Source organism: Crinia signifera, chromosome 3 (assembly GCF_055691185.1).
Source record: "Crinia signifera chromosome 3, ASM5569118v1, whole genome shotgun sequence".
Classification (NCBI taxonomy): domain Eukaryota; kingdom Metazoa; phylum Chordata; class Amphibia; order Anura; family Myobatrachidae; genus Crinia; species Crinia signifera.
Window position 1 is genome coordinate 204,517,677 of NC_139219.1, and position 15,758 is coordinate 204,533,434.

General features: G+C 46.8%; 2 protein-coding genes across 2 annotated transcripts in view; one reads left to right on the forward strand and one right to left on the reverse strand.

Moving 5' to 3' along the window:
- Nucleotides 1–6,117: 6,117 nt before the first annotated feature.
- CEP43 (centrosomal protein 43) lies at nt 6,118–7,819 on the reverse strand. Its single transcript, XM_083177281.1, has one exon. It carries the CDS (start codon nt 7,441–7,443, stop codon nt 6,208–6,210), a length of 1,236 nt encoding a protein of 411 aa, XP_083033407.1. The 5' UTR covers nt 7,444–7,819; the 3' UTR covers nt 6,118–6,207.
- The window catches only part of RAB23 (RAB23, member RAS oncogene family), a 33,341-nt gene continuing 25,208 nt past the window's right edge, over nt 7,626–15,758 (forward strand). The window contains exon 1 of the mRNA XM_083177282.1: nt 7,626–7,877. The gene's annotated coding sequence lies outside the window, so the exon portion shown is untranslated. The remainder of the gene's footprint in view (nt 7,878–15,758) is intronic.

Below are 15,758 nucleotides of genomic sequence, written 5' to 3' on the forward strand. Positions count from 1 at the left end.
TAAATGTATATCTATCAGTATACACAGTGCAAACAATGTACAAGCGTTTATACAGAGGCAATGCACCCAATCACTTATCTGTCTGTTGGTTTCAACTGCGGGGAAGCGATGCCCAGGAAATCCAAGTCACTCTGCCAGGATCAGTAAGCCAGCTCAGCTCCGCTGCAAGCGTTCTGAAAGGCGCCAAAGTCAGAGTGAAGGAAGAGACCACAGGTCCCTGCTGCTGCGGGGTCCGTGACCTTTTGGCGCCAACCACCCCCAGCAAGCCGCTCCTTAGGTAGGATTTCCTAGTTCCAGTGTCTCCCCCTCAAATGGGGATCACTTGGAACATGCCTGTCACAACGCTGCTGTCCTCTCATCTAGGAGCTCAGCGTGTAAGCTCCGCATAAAATGGCCGCCGCCATCACGGAGCGCCTGTCCCCCATGATCCCCACCTAAACGTGGAGCCGGTTTCAGGGTACTCCGGAGCCCAGGCAGCCTTTTAGAAAAGGCTATAAGCGCTGCACAGGGGGACCAGACAGTGTCTCCCCTGTGCACAGTGAGCTGACAGGACGCGCTTCTGTCAGCTCCTGCTGCGCAAGCAGTGTGAGGATTCACTATGAGAATCCTCACACTGTGCCTACCTAGCTAGGGTAAAAGTTAATAAAATAATAAAAATCCCCTAACTACTCTAATTCTTCGGCTGCTCCTGCAGCCCTTTAGAATAGCACCCACTCCAGTGGGCACCTAACACGAACTGAAGAGTCCAGGGATGCAGTAGGGGAGGAGCCTACCCTCTAAAACTTTAGGATAGGTGCCTGGCTCCTTCGGACCCTCCTACATCCCAGTGTTAAGCTGTGTCACCAGGACCATTGAAAGAGAAATATCCAATATCTAAATTACAGACATACCAAATGTGTACTTTCTTGGAGATTAGTATAGCTCTGGGGTTCACCTGTACGCCTGATAGGTTGTCTGGAAAATGTGAACTGTTGGTAGCTCTCGAGGACTGGAGTTGGCTACTGGTGTGTACACACGGTCAGATGTGCCTTCAGATACTATCCACGATCTGATCAGATCGTGGATAGTATCTGAAGGCACATCCGATTTGCATACAAGTCTGACTATATAGTGCAGATCTGCACTATATAGTCAAGGCAGACAAGACTTTCTGCCTTACGATACGTGAACGCGCATCGGAATCGGATCGGGATCTGAAGGATTAAAACCCTTGTGATCTGCATCCGATTCCGATCCGATGTTGACTATATCGTCAACATCGGAAGGCAAAAAAGTACAGTGTGTACACACCATACCACTGGTATAGCTTGACCCATGAGAAAACAGTGGTTTATTTTTCTACTTAGGAAAAAAATAATAAACAACTAATTTCTGCTAAAGAGTGCTTTACTTCGATCATTGTGTACCATGTAGGTCCTAAAAACAATCAGTCCAGTAAATACTCCCTCCACCTGGGAGAGAACATGAAATAGCTTTGCATGCTGTATGAAAATACCAATTATCATCAGGTGTGAACACAGATTCATATCCAGGCACAGGCGGCATCCTCTCAAATGTGAATCACATAATAATAATAATGCAATATTAGGACAAAAGATACTTAGGGGTTTATTCTAGTTCATTCTTTCTGACAAAATCCTTCTTAGATGGACAAAACCATGTGCACTGCAGGGGGGCAGATGTAACATGTGCAGAGAAAATTTGATTTGGGTGAGTTATTTTGTTTCTGCGCATGATTTTACACTTCAATATAGATCTCACTTTGAAGTAAAACCCCACCCAAATCTAATTCTCTCTGCACAAGTTACATCTGCCCCACCCGCAGTGCACATGGTTTTGTCCATATGTATTGATAAACACCACCTATCAAACACTGGAGGATACTTTGTCCTTGCCTTAAACATTTTAAAGGCTTAATTCAATTCAATGTTAATAGTACTGAATAGAATATCCCTAAGCTATAACTAGGGAAAGCTGTTAAGCCTGACAAGAGGATTTCTGCTTACACTCCTCCTGAGGTGCAAGCAAAAAGCAGACTTAAGTAAAGCTTCTATGCTCTTTTCTGCCTTTAGCGTGGCACAAATAGGGTTACCACCTAGTCCCTTTAATTCCAGACACATGTTAATTACACAGGTTCTGTGGCAGTTTAAAAACAGGTGAAGTGGAGTCTTGAAGTCAGCCAGTCACAGAACCTGTGTAATTAATATGTGTCCGGAATTAAAGGGACTAGGTGGTAACCCTAGGCACAAACCATCATCACAGCAAGTACTAAGTGAGAGAATAAGTTCTCATGAAGAATTAGAAGACTTAAGAGCCATTCACACTACCCGATCCGATCACACATAGGTATCGCCAAGTGCATACACACTTGCCGATGTTAGGGAGGGATGGTAGGGTGAGCAACAGTCATGCTGCAGCATGACCGTTAGAGGACTCCCTGATCCAACCATGTTCAGAAGAGGAAGGGGATAGTTAATGACGTGCTGGAGTACACCTCTTTATTATATGGAGTGTACACACTAGACAATATTGTAAACAATATAGCTCAGAAAACCCTGAGTGATATTATGAACAATATTGCCTAGTGTGTATAGGGCTTTAATGTGCCAACATTAACATCTCCCATCTAGCTATGATGACAATTGAATAGCTCCAAAACATACTTCCGAGCACTAATATCACTGCATTAAATTGAACTTAAGTACATTAATTCTAATCTTCTTGATACCCCCATAGCATTAAATCTACTTCAATAAGCTGTTAAATTAATATACAGGAGAGATGGCTAGTGAATCACTGTCTTGACTCAGTGTCTCGAATCATTAACCTGACTGCATGACAGTCGAGGTAGCAGCAGCAGCATAGCAGCCAGGCTCAGCCCCTCCTCTCTGAGTCATCACTGGTCCAGCAGGAGGAAGGAGTTGAACTTGAGTCCAAGTCAGTGCAAAGTAGATTAGAGTGCATTGTATACCCAGCAGCAAGGGACAGAGGGGCCCATTTATCAAACCAGATTTGTGGCTAAATCCCCGAAACGGGGGTTTAGCCGCAAATATTAAGTTTCACCTAAATGTATCAAAGGGAACTTTCGATCCCTGCTGCGATCCCCCCTGCACCGCCGCCGGTCGCATCCTCCATAGGTTTATATGGGGGATGCGAAGCCGCCTGATGCATCAACATCGGGCAGTCCGGCATCGCACCCCTGGGCTATCGCCATTCTGATATGGCGATAGCCCATTGTAGCCTATGGCTGCGGGATCGCACTGCCGAGCGGGGCAGTGCGGTCAGCACATTACCGCGCAGACCCCCCAGCTTCCCGGGTCAGGGATTCGCAGGGACTGGCTCCTTTCGGAGCCCTGTCCCTGCGCCCTGGTAATAATACATCCAGGCGGTAGAACTCAACACCGCAATGCGATGTCCGGCGAGGTCATCGCGCCGGCATCGCAGTATATTGATAAATGCGTCTCTGAAACTCACTAAATGTGTTGTGAGCCGTGCACTGTATCACGCTTTGCCTGTAATTCCAAATGAGTTGTGAGCCCAGCCACTCCTACTTCTTGTCTTCCAGCACACTGAGTGACTGAGCATCTGCAACTCACTGAGGGGCGCATTTATCATTAGAGAGCGATGCCGGTGCGGTGACATCACATTGCGATATCCTGTAATATATGCGGTTATGCGCTGACACCCCCCCCCCCCCCGCGCGACGTGTAGCGGGAGAGCGGCAGGGGGGGAATCGCAGTAGAGATCGGAGATTCCCGCTGCAGTCCCCTGTGATACATTAGGGTGATACTTAATATTTGCAGTTAATCCTCGAGAACGGGTGTTTTCAGGGATTTAGCCGCAAATATTACTTGATAAATGGGCCCCTAAATGTGTTGTGAGCCCTGCACTGTCTCCCTGTGCCTGTAATTCCATAGGAGTAGTGACTTGAGAGCCGAGTCACTGATACAACACACTTCACCGAACCGAATGTCTCAACTCATTTCAATGAATCGTTTTGGGCATGGCTAATATACAGTAGTAGGGGCATTATCAAACCCTAGAAAGATAAAAACGGAGACGTTGCCTACACCAATCAAGCAGATTCTTGCTGGCTTTTCTCTAGAACAGTCAAGTGACAGAAGCTGATTGGTTATTGGTAACTTCTCCCTTTTTGATACATTTCCCTATAATGCTTGTGAATCCAGCAGAAGTAAAAGGCAATAATGAATAGGGGGGGGGGCGGGGAATCTACTAAGATGGAAGTTCTATTTCACATGGGATGCTGCTATGGGCAACCAATCAGATACTACCTATTATCGTGAAGAAGGTGCTAAATAAATATGTAGATGTTGATGGATTGCCCATAGCAACATCCCATGTAAAGTAGAACTCCCATCTTTGTAAATGTCATTATATATATACATACACACACACACACACACTTCTTATGTCAATGTGCATTTAAATAAACATCATTGAGTCAGTTCCATTGGCACAATCTGTAAAAAGTATTAGATAGCAAATATTAATAAAATGGCAAAGCTATCTCATTTAGCAAAATCCATCATATACTGTAGGTGGTGCATTATCTGAAATGAGCTTGTGTTTCAGAAGTAACAACATTCTAAACATAGAAAAGATTAAGTTTTTGTGTTGAGCTTCTTCCCTATGCGTAATTTAAATAGAATACCATGGGTGAGTTTCAATATCTTATACTTGGTGATAACGTATATTACAGTGCAGAGTATGACATCTTGATGCCAAACAAATTTACAATATAATATGAAAAAAATGAAACAAATATAATATAATATAAAGTAAAAACAATCTAGAGTGGTACAGTAGCGAGTGCTAGTGTATGTTCATAATCAGTACCAATTCAAGGAGGTCCTCCTTGAAGAAGGCTCTAAAGAGCAGAAACGCGTTGAGGAAAAACACACCCTGAGAAGTGATTTAAGACGATCACCCTGGGCTGCACACCATCCATTCCCCCAACAGCAGAGACCGGAGAGTCAGCGGGACCTGTCAGAAGCCGCCGGCGGGAGCGAAGCAGAGGACGCACCAATCGTGGAGAATCGGTAAGTAGGAAGCAGGGCTTGGTGACGAGAGGCAGGAGGGATCCCAGGCAGCACGGTGGACATGGCGCACAAGTCAGTTACCTGACTACGGCGACGTGCATCCACCTCCTGTTACAACACCCGGAGAAGGTCCAGACACACTGCGGCTGCGGCACACTGTGTGAATCACACGTATGCAGCACCGCACCTCACTGGACACTCCGATATGTGCTGCACCTCCTAATCCCTCTCCCGAAAACCTGAGACACCCACCATTGACGTCTACAAAGGGGTACCCGAATAAACTGCATCCTACCACCAAACAATCTGATCTGCGGGACGCCGCAATCAGATAAGAACTTACTTATTGGACAAACCTCATCCCCCTTACCTAAGGAGGATAAGCAGACCTATTACAATCTAGTATAACCAGGAGACTGTTCTCCCAAATTTGACAGGACGGGCTGCAAGCCCGACGCTCAAATTCAGAGAATTGGTACTGATTATGAACATACACTAGCACTCGCTACTGTACCACTCTAGAGTGTTTTTACTTTATATTATATTTGTTTCATTTTTTCATATTATATTGTAAATTTGTTTGGCATCAAGAGGTCATACTCTGCACTGTAATATACGTTATCACTAAGTACAAAGATATTGAAACTCCCCCATGGTATTCCATTTAAATTACGCATAGGGACGAAGCTCAACACAAAAACCCAATCTTTTCTATGTACCATTTAACAGGAAGGCACAGTCAGACCTTCCTAGTGTTTTGCAGCTAGTCCACAACAGAAACACTTGGTGCGCAGGTATACCAAAACCTTTACAACATTCTAAACATGATTGTAAAATAAAGGAACAACATTTTAAAAATGCAGTAATTGTATGAAATGGAGATATGACATTTAGCAGCAGTGGACTCGGTCACGGGATGAGGATGGTGACACAATGGTGGATTTTTCTCACTTTTTTCCACAAGTGTTTTACATTCAGTTTAGTACCAGGCACTGTACATGCTTTCCTGAATAAGAGAATAAGCTTGTCTACGCATATAGAAAAGATGACACAGACCTACAGATCAGACATTTTTATATAATAAAAAAGAAAAAAAATTTGAAATGAAGCCATCAAAAACAAGTTGTAACAAAAGAACCCATCACGTTCATGAAACATCTTCCAGGTAGTCTGCCACGTCGCTGAGATGGGATATGGAGTTGTCCTGAGTGAAGTCCTCCAGCTTGTGGTCACTGCCAGTAAAGTCATCAACAGACAGATCCTCGTCCAGGTCCTCCCCGATGCTAGCCTCACTTCTGTCCGAGCGCTGGCTGGTGCTATGGAAGTCATCCATGTAGTCCTCCTCATTGCCGGCCCCTGCATCCAGCGCAGACATCTTACCATAGGCAGCTGTGTTCATTCCCGAACCCTGCTGGGCCCCTCTGTGTGGGGAACTCGGCTGCTGAGGGGTCCCTGACAGGGAGCCCTGCACGGACTGTCCAGCCAGCGAGTGGAGGCTGCCATTGGACTTGCTGCCCTCCTCCTGCCAGCCATAGGTCTTTGCTGGCTTTGGGATGGGGTCATCGAAGAACGAGTCTCCTTCAATGTCATCCTCAGGTTCCTCATGGGAGGACGGGACCCCGGCCTGGCGGGGCTCCGACCTCATCCCGTTGCTTGTAGTGTGCTCCTCGGTAAGGTGTGCGGGGCTGTCACCGTGGTTCTCGGTTCTGCCATCCGGCAGTCGGTCCTGGGCCGCTGCTCGCAAGCGCCTGTACAAGGCCTGGAAGGCCGGCCAGTCTGTGGAACGCTCGGCGGTGGCGGCATACCTGCCCAGCGTGCTCTCCGGGAGCTGCGGGAAGAGCTCAGCCAGAAGCGCCCCCAAGTCCTCTCTACCGATTCCGCCATCTTTATCCCGGGCATACAGCTCAAACTTTGTCTGAGCCTCATCCACGTCCGCTGGGGGCACCTCCTGGGGCACAGATCGGGCCTTCTCACCCCCGGACAGCGCCGGCGCTCTCTGTTGATGGTGTCTTAGTAGCTCCAGGATGAGGGGCCCTTTCCTCCCCGCGTCTGGCAGCCCCAGTTCCCGGGCGGTGACAGTCCGCTCATCGGGTGCGCTGGGCAAGCCTGCCTCCGGCTGCAGCACGGCCATTGTGAAGTCCAGGTGAAAGTGCTGGAGGAAGTCAGTGACCAGGCCGGCGACCAAGCGGCCATCTCTGGTGCCCAGGAACTGCTGGAGGCTGTGGTTGACGAGGGAGGGCTTGCTGTCCGCCCGCTCCTGCTCATCCAGCGCCAGGAAGACCGAGGCCCGCAGCTCCGCCTTGATCTTGCCCAACACGCCGTTACTCTCCAGGGTGTGGATGAGCAGGTCCCGCAGCTCGGTGTCCTCCTCGGCCGCCGACATCTCCAGCTCGCGCTAGGAACGTCTGCTAGGCGTCTGGGGCGATCGCCGAGATCATAGAGTGTGGCTTGCTACTGCTCTGTGTTCAGCAGCGGCGTCCGCAGGTTAACATTGCTGCCTGTCAGTGCCGCTGCTGGGACGGGGCGGGGCATATGACACAACGGAGGCGCCAAATTTCAGCGGCAACTCCATACACAGCGCGGCTTCTCTCTGTGCTGCTAACATTCAGTGGTCACCAAGCAACGCGTAGCCCCGCCCATCCAGGCATGGTGTGCCGCACCTCGATGACGGCAAAGCTTTCTATCGATTTGGCTGGTCGTCTGCTCTGGTCTTGTTATCTGTGTCTCTGCCCATCCCTCCCCGCGTTCCACGGGCACCTGGCAACCGAGCGGCGCAGAGCGTGGTAGCTAAGCACGGGACCCGGGCGTCGGAAGCAGGTGAGGAGCTACCGGGTGTGTGGGGCGATAGAGATGTATGTATGTAGTGTTGGGCCACAGTGATAGGGCGCCCAGTAACCCTGCCCGGCACAGCGCTGTGTGAGGTGCAATCAGCGGCCGGCCTGGCGGGTGTATGAGATGTGTAGCCCCGGGCTGCCTCTGCAACAGCCGCTCCATTGCTGCTAATGCTGGGGAAAGATGTGCACAGCCATTACTCATCCTGTGTATACAGCACTAAACATGAAAACGTCTCCATAGATCTAATAATAATCTGTTACTGTTCCCTACTGCTAATGCACAGCTGGCGCTATATATGTTCTGTAAATGTAGCTGCATACACCTTCGTCTTCTGAGCATAGTTATATTCTTTTATCTCTTATGAACTCATTTTGCTAACTGGTGTGATTATTGTACTTACAATGCACTATAGTTAAAATTACTATACTGTACAACGCACTTTCTGTATCAGCAAGCATCACGTACAGACAGGGCCGGACTGGGACCAGAAATCAGCCCTGGGATTTTGAGCACACAGGAGACTGCAGGAGACTGGACCCTTGTGCGTTGAAAAGGGGTGTGGCCTCGTGGAAAGGAGGCATGGCATCAGAAAAAGGAGGAGTTACCCATTACACATAGTGCTCATTACACATAATTATTATGCCACACAACGTAATTTCCATTAAACATAATGGCACACGCCATAATGCCCTTTAAACATAGTGCCACACACACCGTAATGCCTATTACACATTATAGCACACAACCTAATGCATTATACCACATACTGTAAAGTCCATTACACATGATACGACACACGTAATGCCCAGTACATATAATGGCCAACACCGTAATGCCCATCACACATTATAACAAATATCACCCCTGACCCCTGCCATCCATAGCTCAATATCTCTATCACCCCCCCCCCTTTTTGTAGCTTTATGACTATCACCCCCTCCTCAATCTTTATACCCCCCACCCCCTTTCCTCACCAGCACCAGCACATTCAATGTAAGATCCATGTACCTTTAGCTTTATTGTGTGTTTTTCCTGCTTGGGCTGAAGAACACAAAAGTGACTGCACCTCCTCCCCCTCCCTGCTCGCTGCCCTGGTAGGGCAGAGATGCGGAGCCCCATCACCAGCCTGCAGGGAGGATGTGAGTAACGCTGTTTGTGCTACAGCTCAAACAGGAGCACCAGGCTTCCTGCTGCTGGTGTCTGTGCCTGTTGGCAGGAAAGAGCACCTGTACTGCACCCTGCAGACTCCGTCGGACACCCGGCCCCTCGACGTCTGTCAGCTTAATCCAGATGGGGAATAGTGCAGGGTGCAAACCAGCACTCGCACACACCGGGCAGGGCGCACATCGGCATGTAGAAAATGGGAAGCCTGTAGTTTGCAGGCTGGATGAGTCAGCAGCAGTGTGATATTGCCAGTCATTAGGGGATGCCTATGGGTAGGGAGAAGATTGACACAGGCGGGCGGAAGTCAGGCACACAAACGGCTTCAGGTCTGGCAGAAGTGCAATGTTTCATCTCCTGGGGGAAACTTTTTCAAGCAACATGCAAATTTTCGGCGCAATGCAGAAAATCAGCCCACAAGGCCATCAGCCCTTCTGGCATTTGCCAGAAGTGCCAGATGGCCAGTCTGGCCCTGCGATGGGTTCCCGATGGCCACCGGTTATTTTCCCTCGTGGGGGTCCACGACCCCCATAGAGGGAGAATAGAATAGGTGGCGAGCGCAGCGAGCCCGCAAGGGGATTTGTTGCGCTCACCATGCTGTCTGAGTCTGGTATCCCGACTGTCGGAACCCTATACCACACCCAATGATAGCTGGTACATTGATTGTAGAACATGGTGTTAAATATTGATTGAAACATTTATTTCAAAGTCTGAGGGCTATTTCACACACAGTGATTTTGTCATTCCGGCAAAATACCAATGGGTTGATCCAGTAAACCGCATGCATTTTAAATGTGGTGGCAATCACACCAACATCCAATGCGTCATGCAGTGTATAGGGATGGCCGGGTGTATCCTGTCGACATTGAGAACACACATCATCTAGGGCAAGCATGTCCAAACTATGGCCCTCCAGCTGTTGTGAAACTACAAGTCCCATCATGCCTTGCCACTGTTTTGCTATTAGAGAATGCTAAAACTATGGCAAGTCATACTGGGATGTGTAGGTTTACAACAGCTGGAGGGCCACAGTTTGGACACGTCTGATTTAAAGGGTCATTCTGGTTGGCTCGCTAAGCTTGCTTAGCAAACCTAACGCCACCCACCGGGCGTATATATGCCTGCCCCCTGCCGCTGTATGCATATCCCCGCCGCACTGCAAATGGATGTTTTGCCTAAACATCCACTTACAGGTTAGCCTGTCGGCGACCATCGGATGATTTCTTCCCTGCTCACAAATCTAAGTCAGTCTGGAATGACGGGCGGCTAGCGTCCTGTGATGTCAGCTGCCTGGCCCTGGCAGGTAGGTGTCTGTCTACATTCACATGGGGACGCCCAGCATTTTCCAAGGTTCACCCAGGGTTTTTGTGGGTACCCCCAGGAAACGCATGCGAACACCCCCCTGCCCGCCTCAATCTAGCCCCCCGTGCGAGCACTACGCTGATTATGCAAGACGGCAAAGGCGCCCACACAGAAGCCCTGCACATATGAGAATATGCGCATGTTCACAGCTTTAAACATCAGTCTCCAGTGCGAACACGCCGGGGACTGAATCAACTAGAATGAGGGCCATAACGTGTACCCAGCATTAACCCTAATGCTGTTTCACATTAAACAATGGGCCTGATTCAGACCTGTCCGTTAGCCTATATCCGCTGCCTAGTGAGCAGGTAAACACCTCCCCGCTGAACGTATGCCCCCCCCCAAGCGAATCCCAATGCTAGCCTGCGAGTGGATGTGTACACTTAAACATTCACTCGCATGTGGCCGCACGAAGGATATATCATTCAATGGCCGCTCACCATCAAATGATTTTTCTCCCGTTTGTAGATAATGGTAAGTATATACTTCATTTTATCCTGGACGGAGATGGCCAAAAAAGGGGGCGGCCGGATGACGTCATGTGATGGCAGCCACCCTCCCAAGCAGGCATGGACACGCCTGTGTTCTCAGGGATATGCCCAGCATTTTTGTGGGCAGGCCGATAAAATACTGGGCCGTCCCCTGTGTCCACCCCCTGAACGCCTATCACTGAGCGAACGCCCCAGCCGTTCGCTCCGGGGGTTTGCACATGCGCATATTCGCTCATGTATAAACCCTAAACATCGGACGGGAGAGCGAATTCGGCCTTCAACGAGCAGGTCTGAACCACCCCCAATGTGTGTACACAGCGACTGCATGATTAACAAGTACCCACGTCAATCTTTTTTTGTGTCGACCTTGTGCATATTGGCCTTTGTTGTGAGTCTATCTGAATACCCTGAAGTTGTAAGGTAACTCTCTGGGCAAGTAAGGTCAAACCAAGGTCCAGTAGTGCATGTTATGTAGTGCAATAAAAAGTTTAGTTTGCTATTGTTTACAGGTCACATGTCAGTAAATATTGTCCTATGTCTTTTGTACATGGGAGTGCCTACATTTTGTTACTGCTAAGGAGAAATCTAGACATTGTTTATACACTTCAATCTAACGTTACTTTTTAAGCACTGCATGTAATTTTGTGACCTAAACACAAGCCTACCAAATCATGGATGCTAAACCTGTTGCTGCACAGTTGCTTAGCATCCATGCCATAAAACTGAAGGTGCAACTTAATTTCCTGCTAAAATCACACCTAAGCTGACTGATGGGGATCTAGAGGATGGCTTGGGTCAAATATCTGTCACACTTTGTTTCCTGTTCAGCCTTCAGCTAAATAAACTGACCTTACCATGGCAACTGTTTGCAGCCTTATCCATCAATGTCCCCTACAGCCAGGGCATACAAGTCTGTCATTGTTTATCCACCTGGAGAGCATTGATCTGCCGGTGTGTGCACTTTCCTAATTTTCAGCTCAATGCCTGTGTCCTTGTTACCTGGCAAGCATAATATCTAAGGTTTTTTATTTTTTGTTTGATACGTAAATAGATTTAAAAAATAATTGTTTCTATTTTTTGTGTTCTGAGAAATCGGAGTTAATTTCCATAGCACGCTTTAAGATTACTGCTTCAAATCAACAGATTGGAAATACTGAAGTGTTCTGTGCTAACGCCCTGAACATATGTTTCCAAGTAAAATATTTTTTCAATGAATGTGAAACATCCCAAGAATCATCCAGGACCATGACTGTACTGGTCTCAGAGGTTATTTCAGCTGGCTGATGTGTATGCTTTAGCATTGTGTGACTCAGGGCCTTATTCTAGTTCACTCTTTCTGAAAAAATCCTTCTTAGATGGACAAAACCATGTGCACTGTAGGGGGGCAGATGTAAAATGTGCAGAGAGAATTAGATTTGGGTGACTTATTTTGTTTCTGTGCAGGGTAAATACTGGCTGCTTTATTTTTACACTGCAATATAGATCTCACTTTGAAGTAAAACCCCACCCAAATCTAATTCTCTCTGCACAAGTAACATCTGCCCCACCAGCAGTGCACATGCTTTTGTCCATCTAATACCCCTTTCACATTGCACTTTTAAAACGGTATATTGCCGTTTTTTTCCCATTTTAAAACGTTTAAGGCTGCAATGTGAAAGTGCCAAAGTTGATGTACCGGTTAAAGATAACCGGTATTTCAACACGGTTAAAAAGCAGAGTTCTACACGTTTTAAAGCCGTTTTTTAGGCAGTGTGAATGGCTCTATTTCAATGGCTTGAAACGTGTCCCTTGGGGGTTAAACGGGTTGAATTTTGAATGGTATTAAATGATTTTTAAAACGGTTTTCACCTGCAATGTGAAAGGTATCCCGACTGCACAGCGTGGGGAGCGCAAAGAAGCCCCTTGCGGGCACGGTGGCGAGCTGCGCTCGCCACCTATTTTATTCTCCCTCTATGGGTGTCGTGGACCCCCACGAGGGAGCAGTCGGGATTCCGACGTCGGAGGAATGACTGTCGGGGAGCCGTCCGGCACCCTTCTCTAGTTACTCGCTTCAATAAGAAGCCAGTCCTCCATGATGTACTACTAAATAATGTTGATTTGGGTTTGCACTTTTGTGCTCCGTTAGTGATGTGTGTTTTAAGACCATTTGTATTTTAATGCCCACGAATCACTGGTGTATGGTTAGTTACTAGAAGCACCACTACGCCCATCTACAGCAGACATACAGTTGCACTAAAGCTTAATGGGCCCCATACATCAGCAATCACAATTTATGGATTTCCAGATACAGGGATTTTTTGGCCAGATAAATGGATTTTACAATCTATCTGACTTTGCCCACACATTACAGATTTATTTCAGTGATCGGCAGATTTTTCCATCTAAAGATTGCATCTTCATATCTGGAAATTGCCCAATCGATTGTCATTTCAGCTGTTCATAATGTAAATAGATGAAGAAGAGGAATTGGGAATGCCCACACATAAAAAAGATCCGCAGATAATACCAGATTATTAAGCATGTTTAAAAATCTGATTAAGCAATCGATTGGCGATTTTGATTGGAATTGCCAAAAGGGGGAGCCCACACTTCTAAAATTAATTGTGGCAATCATCTCCATATCTGAAAATCGTCACAATTAATTGCTGATGTATGGGGCCCTTAACTGTCCCTCATATGAAAGGGCTATTATTATTTTTTTAGGGAGGTTATTTTGAATAATACAGGAATCTACAGTAGGAAGCTTCACCGTACCTCATATCAGCAGTATACAGCTGTAATAAGCTATAAATCTGGAAAACCAAACTATTTTGGGTTTAATTATATAGTTTGCAGTGGCTGCTCCAGAGGTGTGTGCCCCAGTTTATAATTCAAATAGGGGAGGAACACCAACTGCCAGTGAGTCATCTGTACATGCAGCTCAATCTGGCACTCTTCTTAGCGATTGCATATAGGGAGCGGGAGGTGAGTGACATCACTGACCTTTATTCTGAATGCACTATATCGTTCTCCTGTGGCACCACCAATATAGTTAACTATATCGACGTCCATGGGAATCTCTTTAGTGTGCACCCAGCATTATTATTGGTAAATACTGTCTGCTATATTTTTAACACTGCAATATAGACATCACTTGGAAGTACAAACCAAACCCACATCTAACACTCTCTGCACATGTTACGTCTGAAACCCCCCCCCCCCCTCAATGGACATGGTTTTGTCCATTGGAGAGAGAATTTGCTTCTGTGAGTGAACCAGAATCAAGCCTCTTGTGCAGAACAGTCGGGTTGGGATATATTTTGAGATAAACAAGATGTATGTTGGTGTCATTTGGTAACCTTGTCTGGGATTAAAAGTATTGTAGTAGAATGCAGGTAACCAATGGAGAGACAGACAGCAGAACAGCAGGTGATAGTTAGTCAGGATGGTCAGCCTTGCAGCAGCATTCAAATTTAGATTGTAGCGGTGACCGTTTGTATTGGGGAAGACCACTAAGGAGACAATTGGTATAATCATTGCAGGAGATTAGTTCATGCATGAAGATTATTTATGTAGTGTCTTGTGTAAAATATGGTCCTATCCAAGGTAGCAGCTAGCTTTCAAAACATTTGCATTGAGCAGGCTTACTCATTCTGTATATACATTTTATATATGTGCAACCTGACTTTGAGACATTTAATATGGGTAACAAAGAACAGCTCAGAGTCAAGGATGACACCTAGGCAGCAAGCTTGTTGGGTTGATTGTCGAGTTGTCAACAGAGATAGAAATATCACGGTGCCAACTACTATTGGCTGATGTGAATATTATTAGTTCTATTTTGGAAATTATACGTTTGTGGTGGCAAGATGAAATCCAAGATGAAATGGCAGAAACACATATTGTGGACTAAAACAGATAGTGACAAATCTGGGGGAGGGACAGGTAGATTTGAGTATCCTCTGCATACAGAGGATACTGAAATCTGAAAGAGCTGATTAGTTTGCCAAGAGAAGTGGTAGAGATTGAAAAAAGCAGCCAGTATGACACATGCACAGTCTGCTGCTAGGATTACTAATGCTTTGGGATCAGATTCGCTCTGTGGATAATGGCATCCGGTTAGCAAGAAACACCTAATCAGTCAGAATCACACTGGTAAGTAGGCACTACTTAGTGTTAGAGATGGACTACTGGAGAGATTTAGGTGGGAGGGTGGGTTAGGGTTAAAATACTTACTGAGATCTGTTGGGATTTTACTCATATTGCTTATGAGCATCCGTTGAGAGGCTACAATGGAGTACACATGCACAGCAACCCAGTGTGGTGCTCATTGCTGTATTTTATCATATGCTCTAGGCCAACATTTTCCTCCTTTTTCCTTTTATCTATTTTTGTCAGGAATACAGCCCCCTTCTCTGTGAGCATCAGCAAGGCATTACAAATAAATTGACAGATAATCTTAAATTATTACCCTAGCTGATTTCTTAAGGCTATTGTGTTTTATTACATTTGCAATCTTTCTTGCCTTGTGCCAGATGACTCTGGGTGTCATTCTAGGTTGATCGCATGGGCACCGTTCGGAAGGTTGGTGGACTGTGCAGGTGCACAGTCTTTTGTGCGCATGTGCAGATCCACTGTGCGACCGGCCGTGGTTATATGCAATGTTGCCGGGCCGTTCGAACATATCGATGCTGGTCGGGGCATGGGGCGGTTGACTCAGGTTGCACCCATGGAAACTCCAAGCGTTTCTTGAGTGTCCACATTAAATGCTGGACGTTCCCAGGGTAATGTGGGTGTGCCAGGGGTCAACATGGATGGAAGTTTGACACAAGCATTAGGTCGACATGGTTTTTCATTTATTTTTATTTTT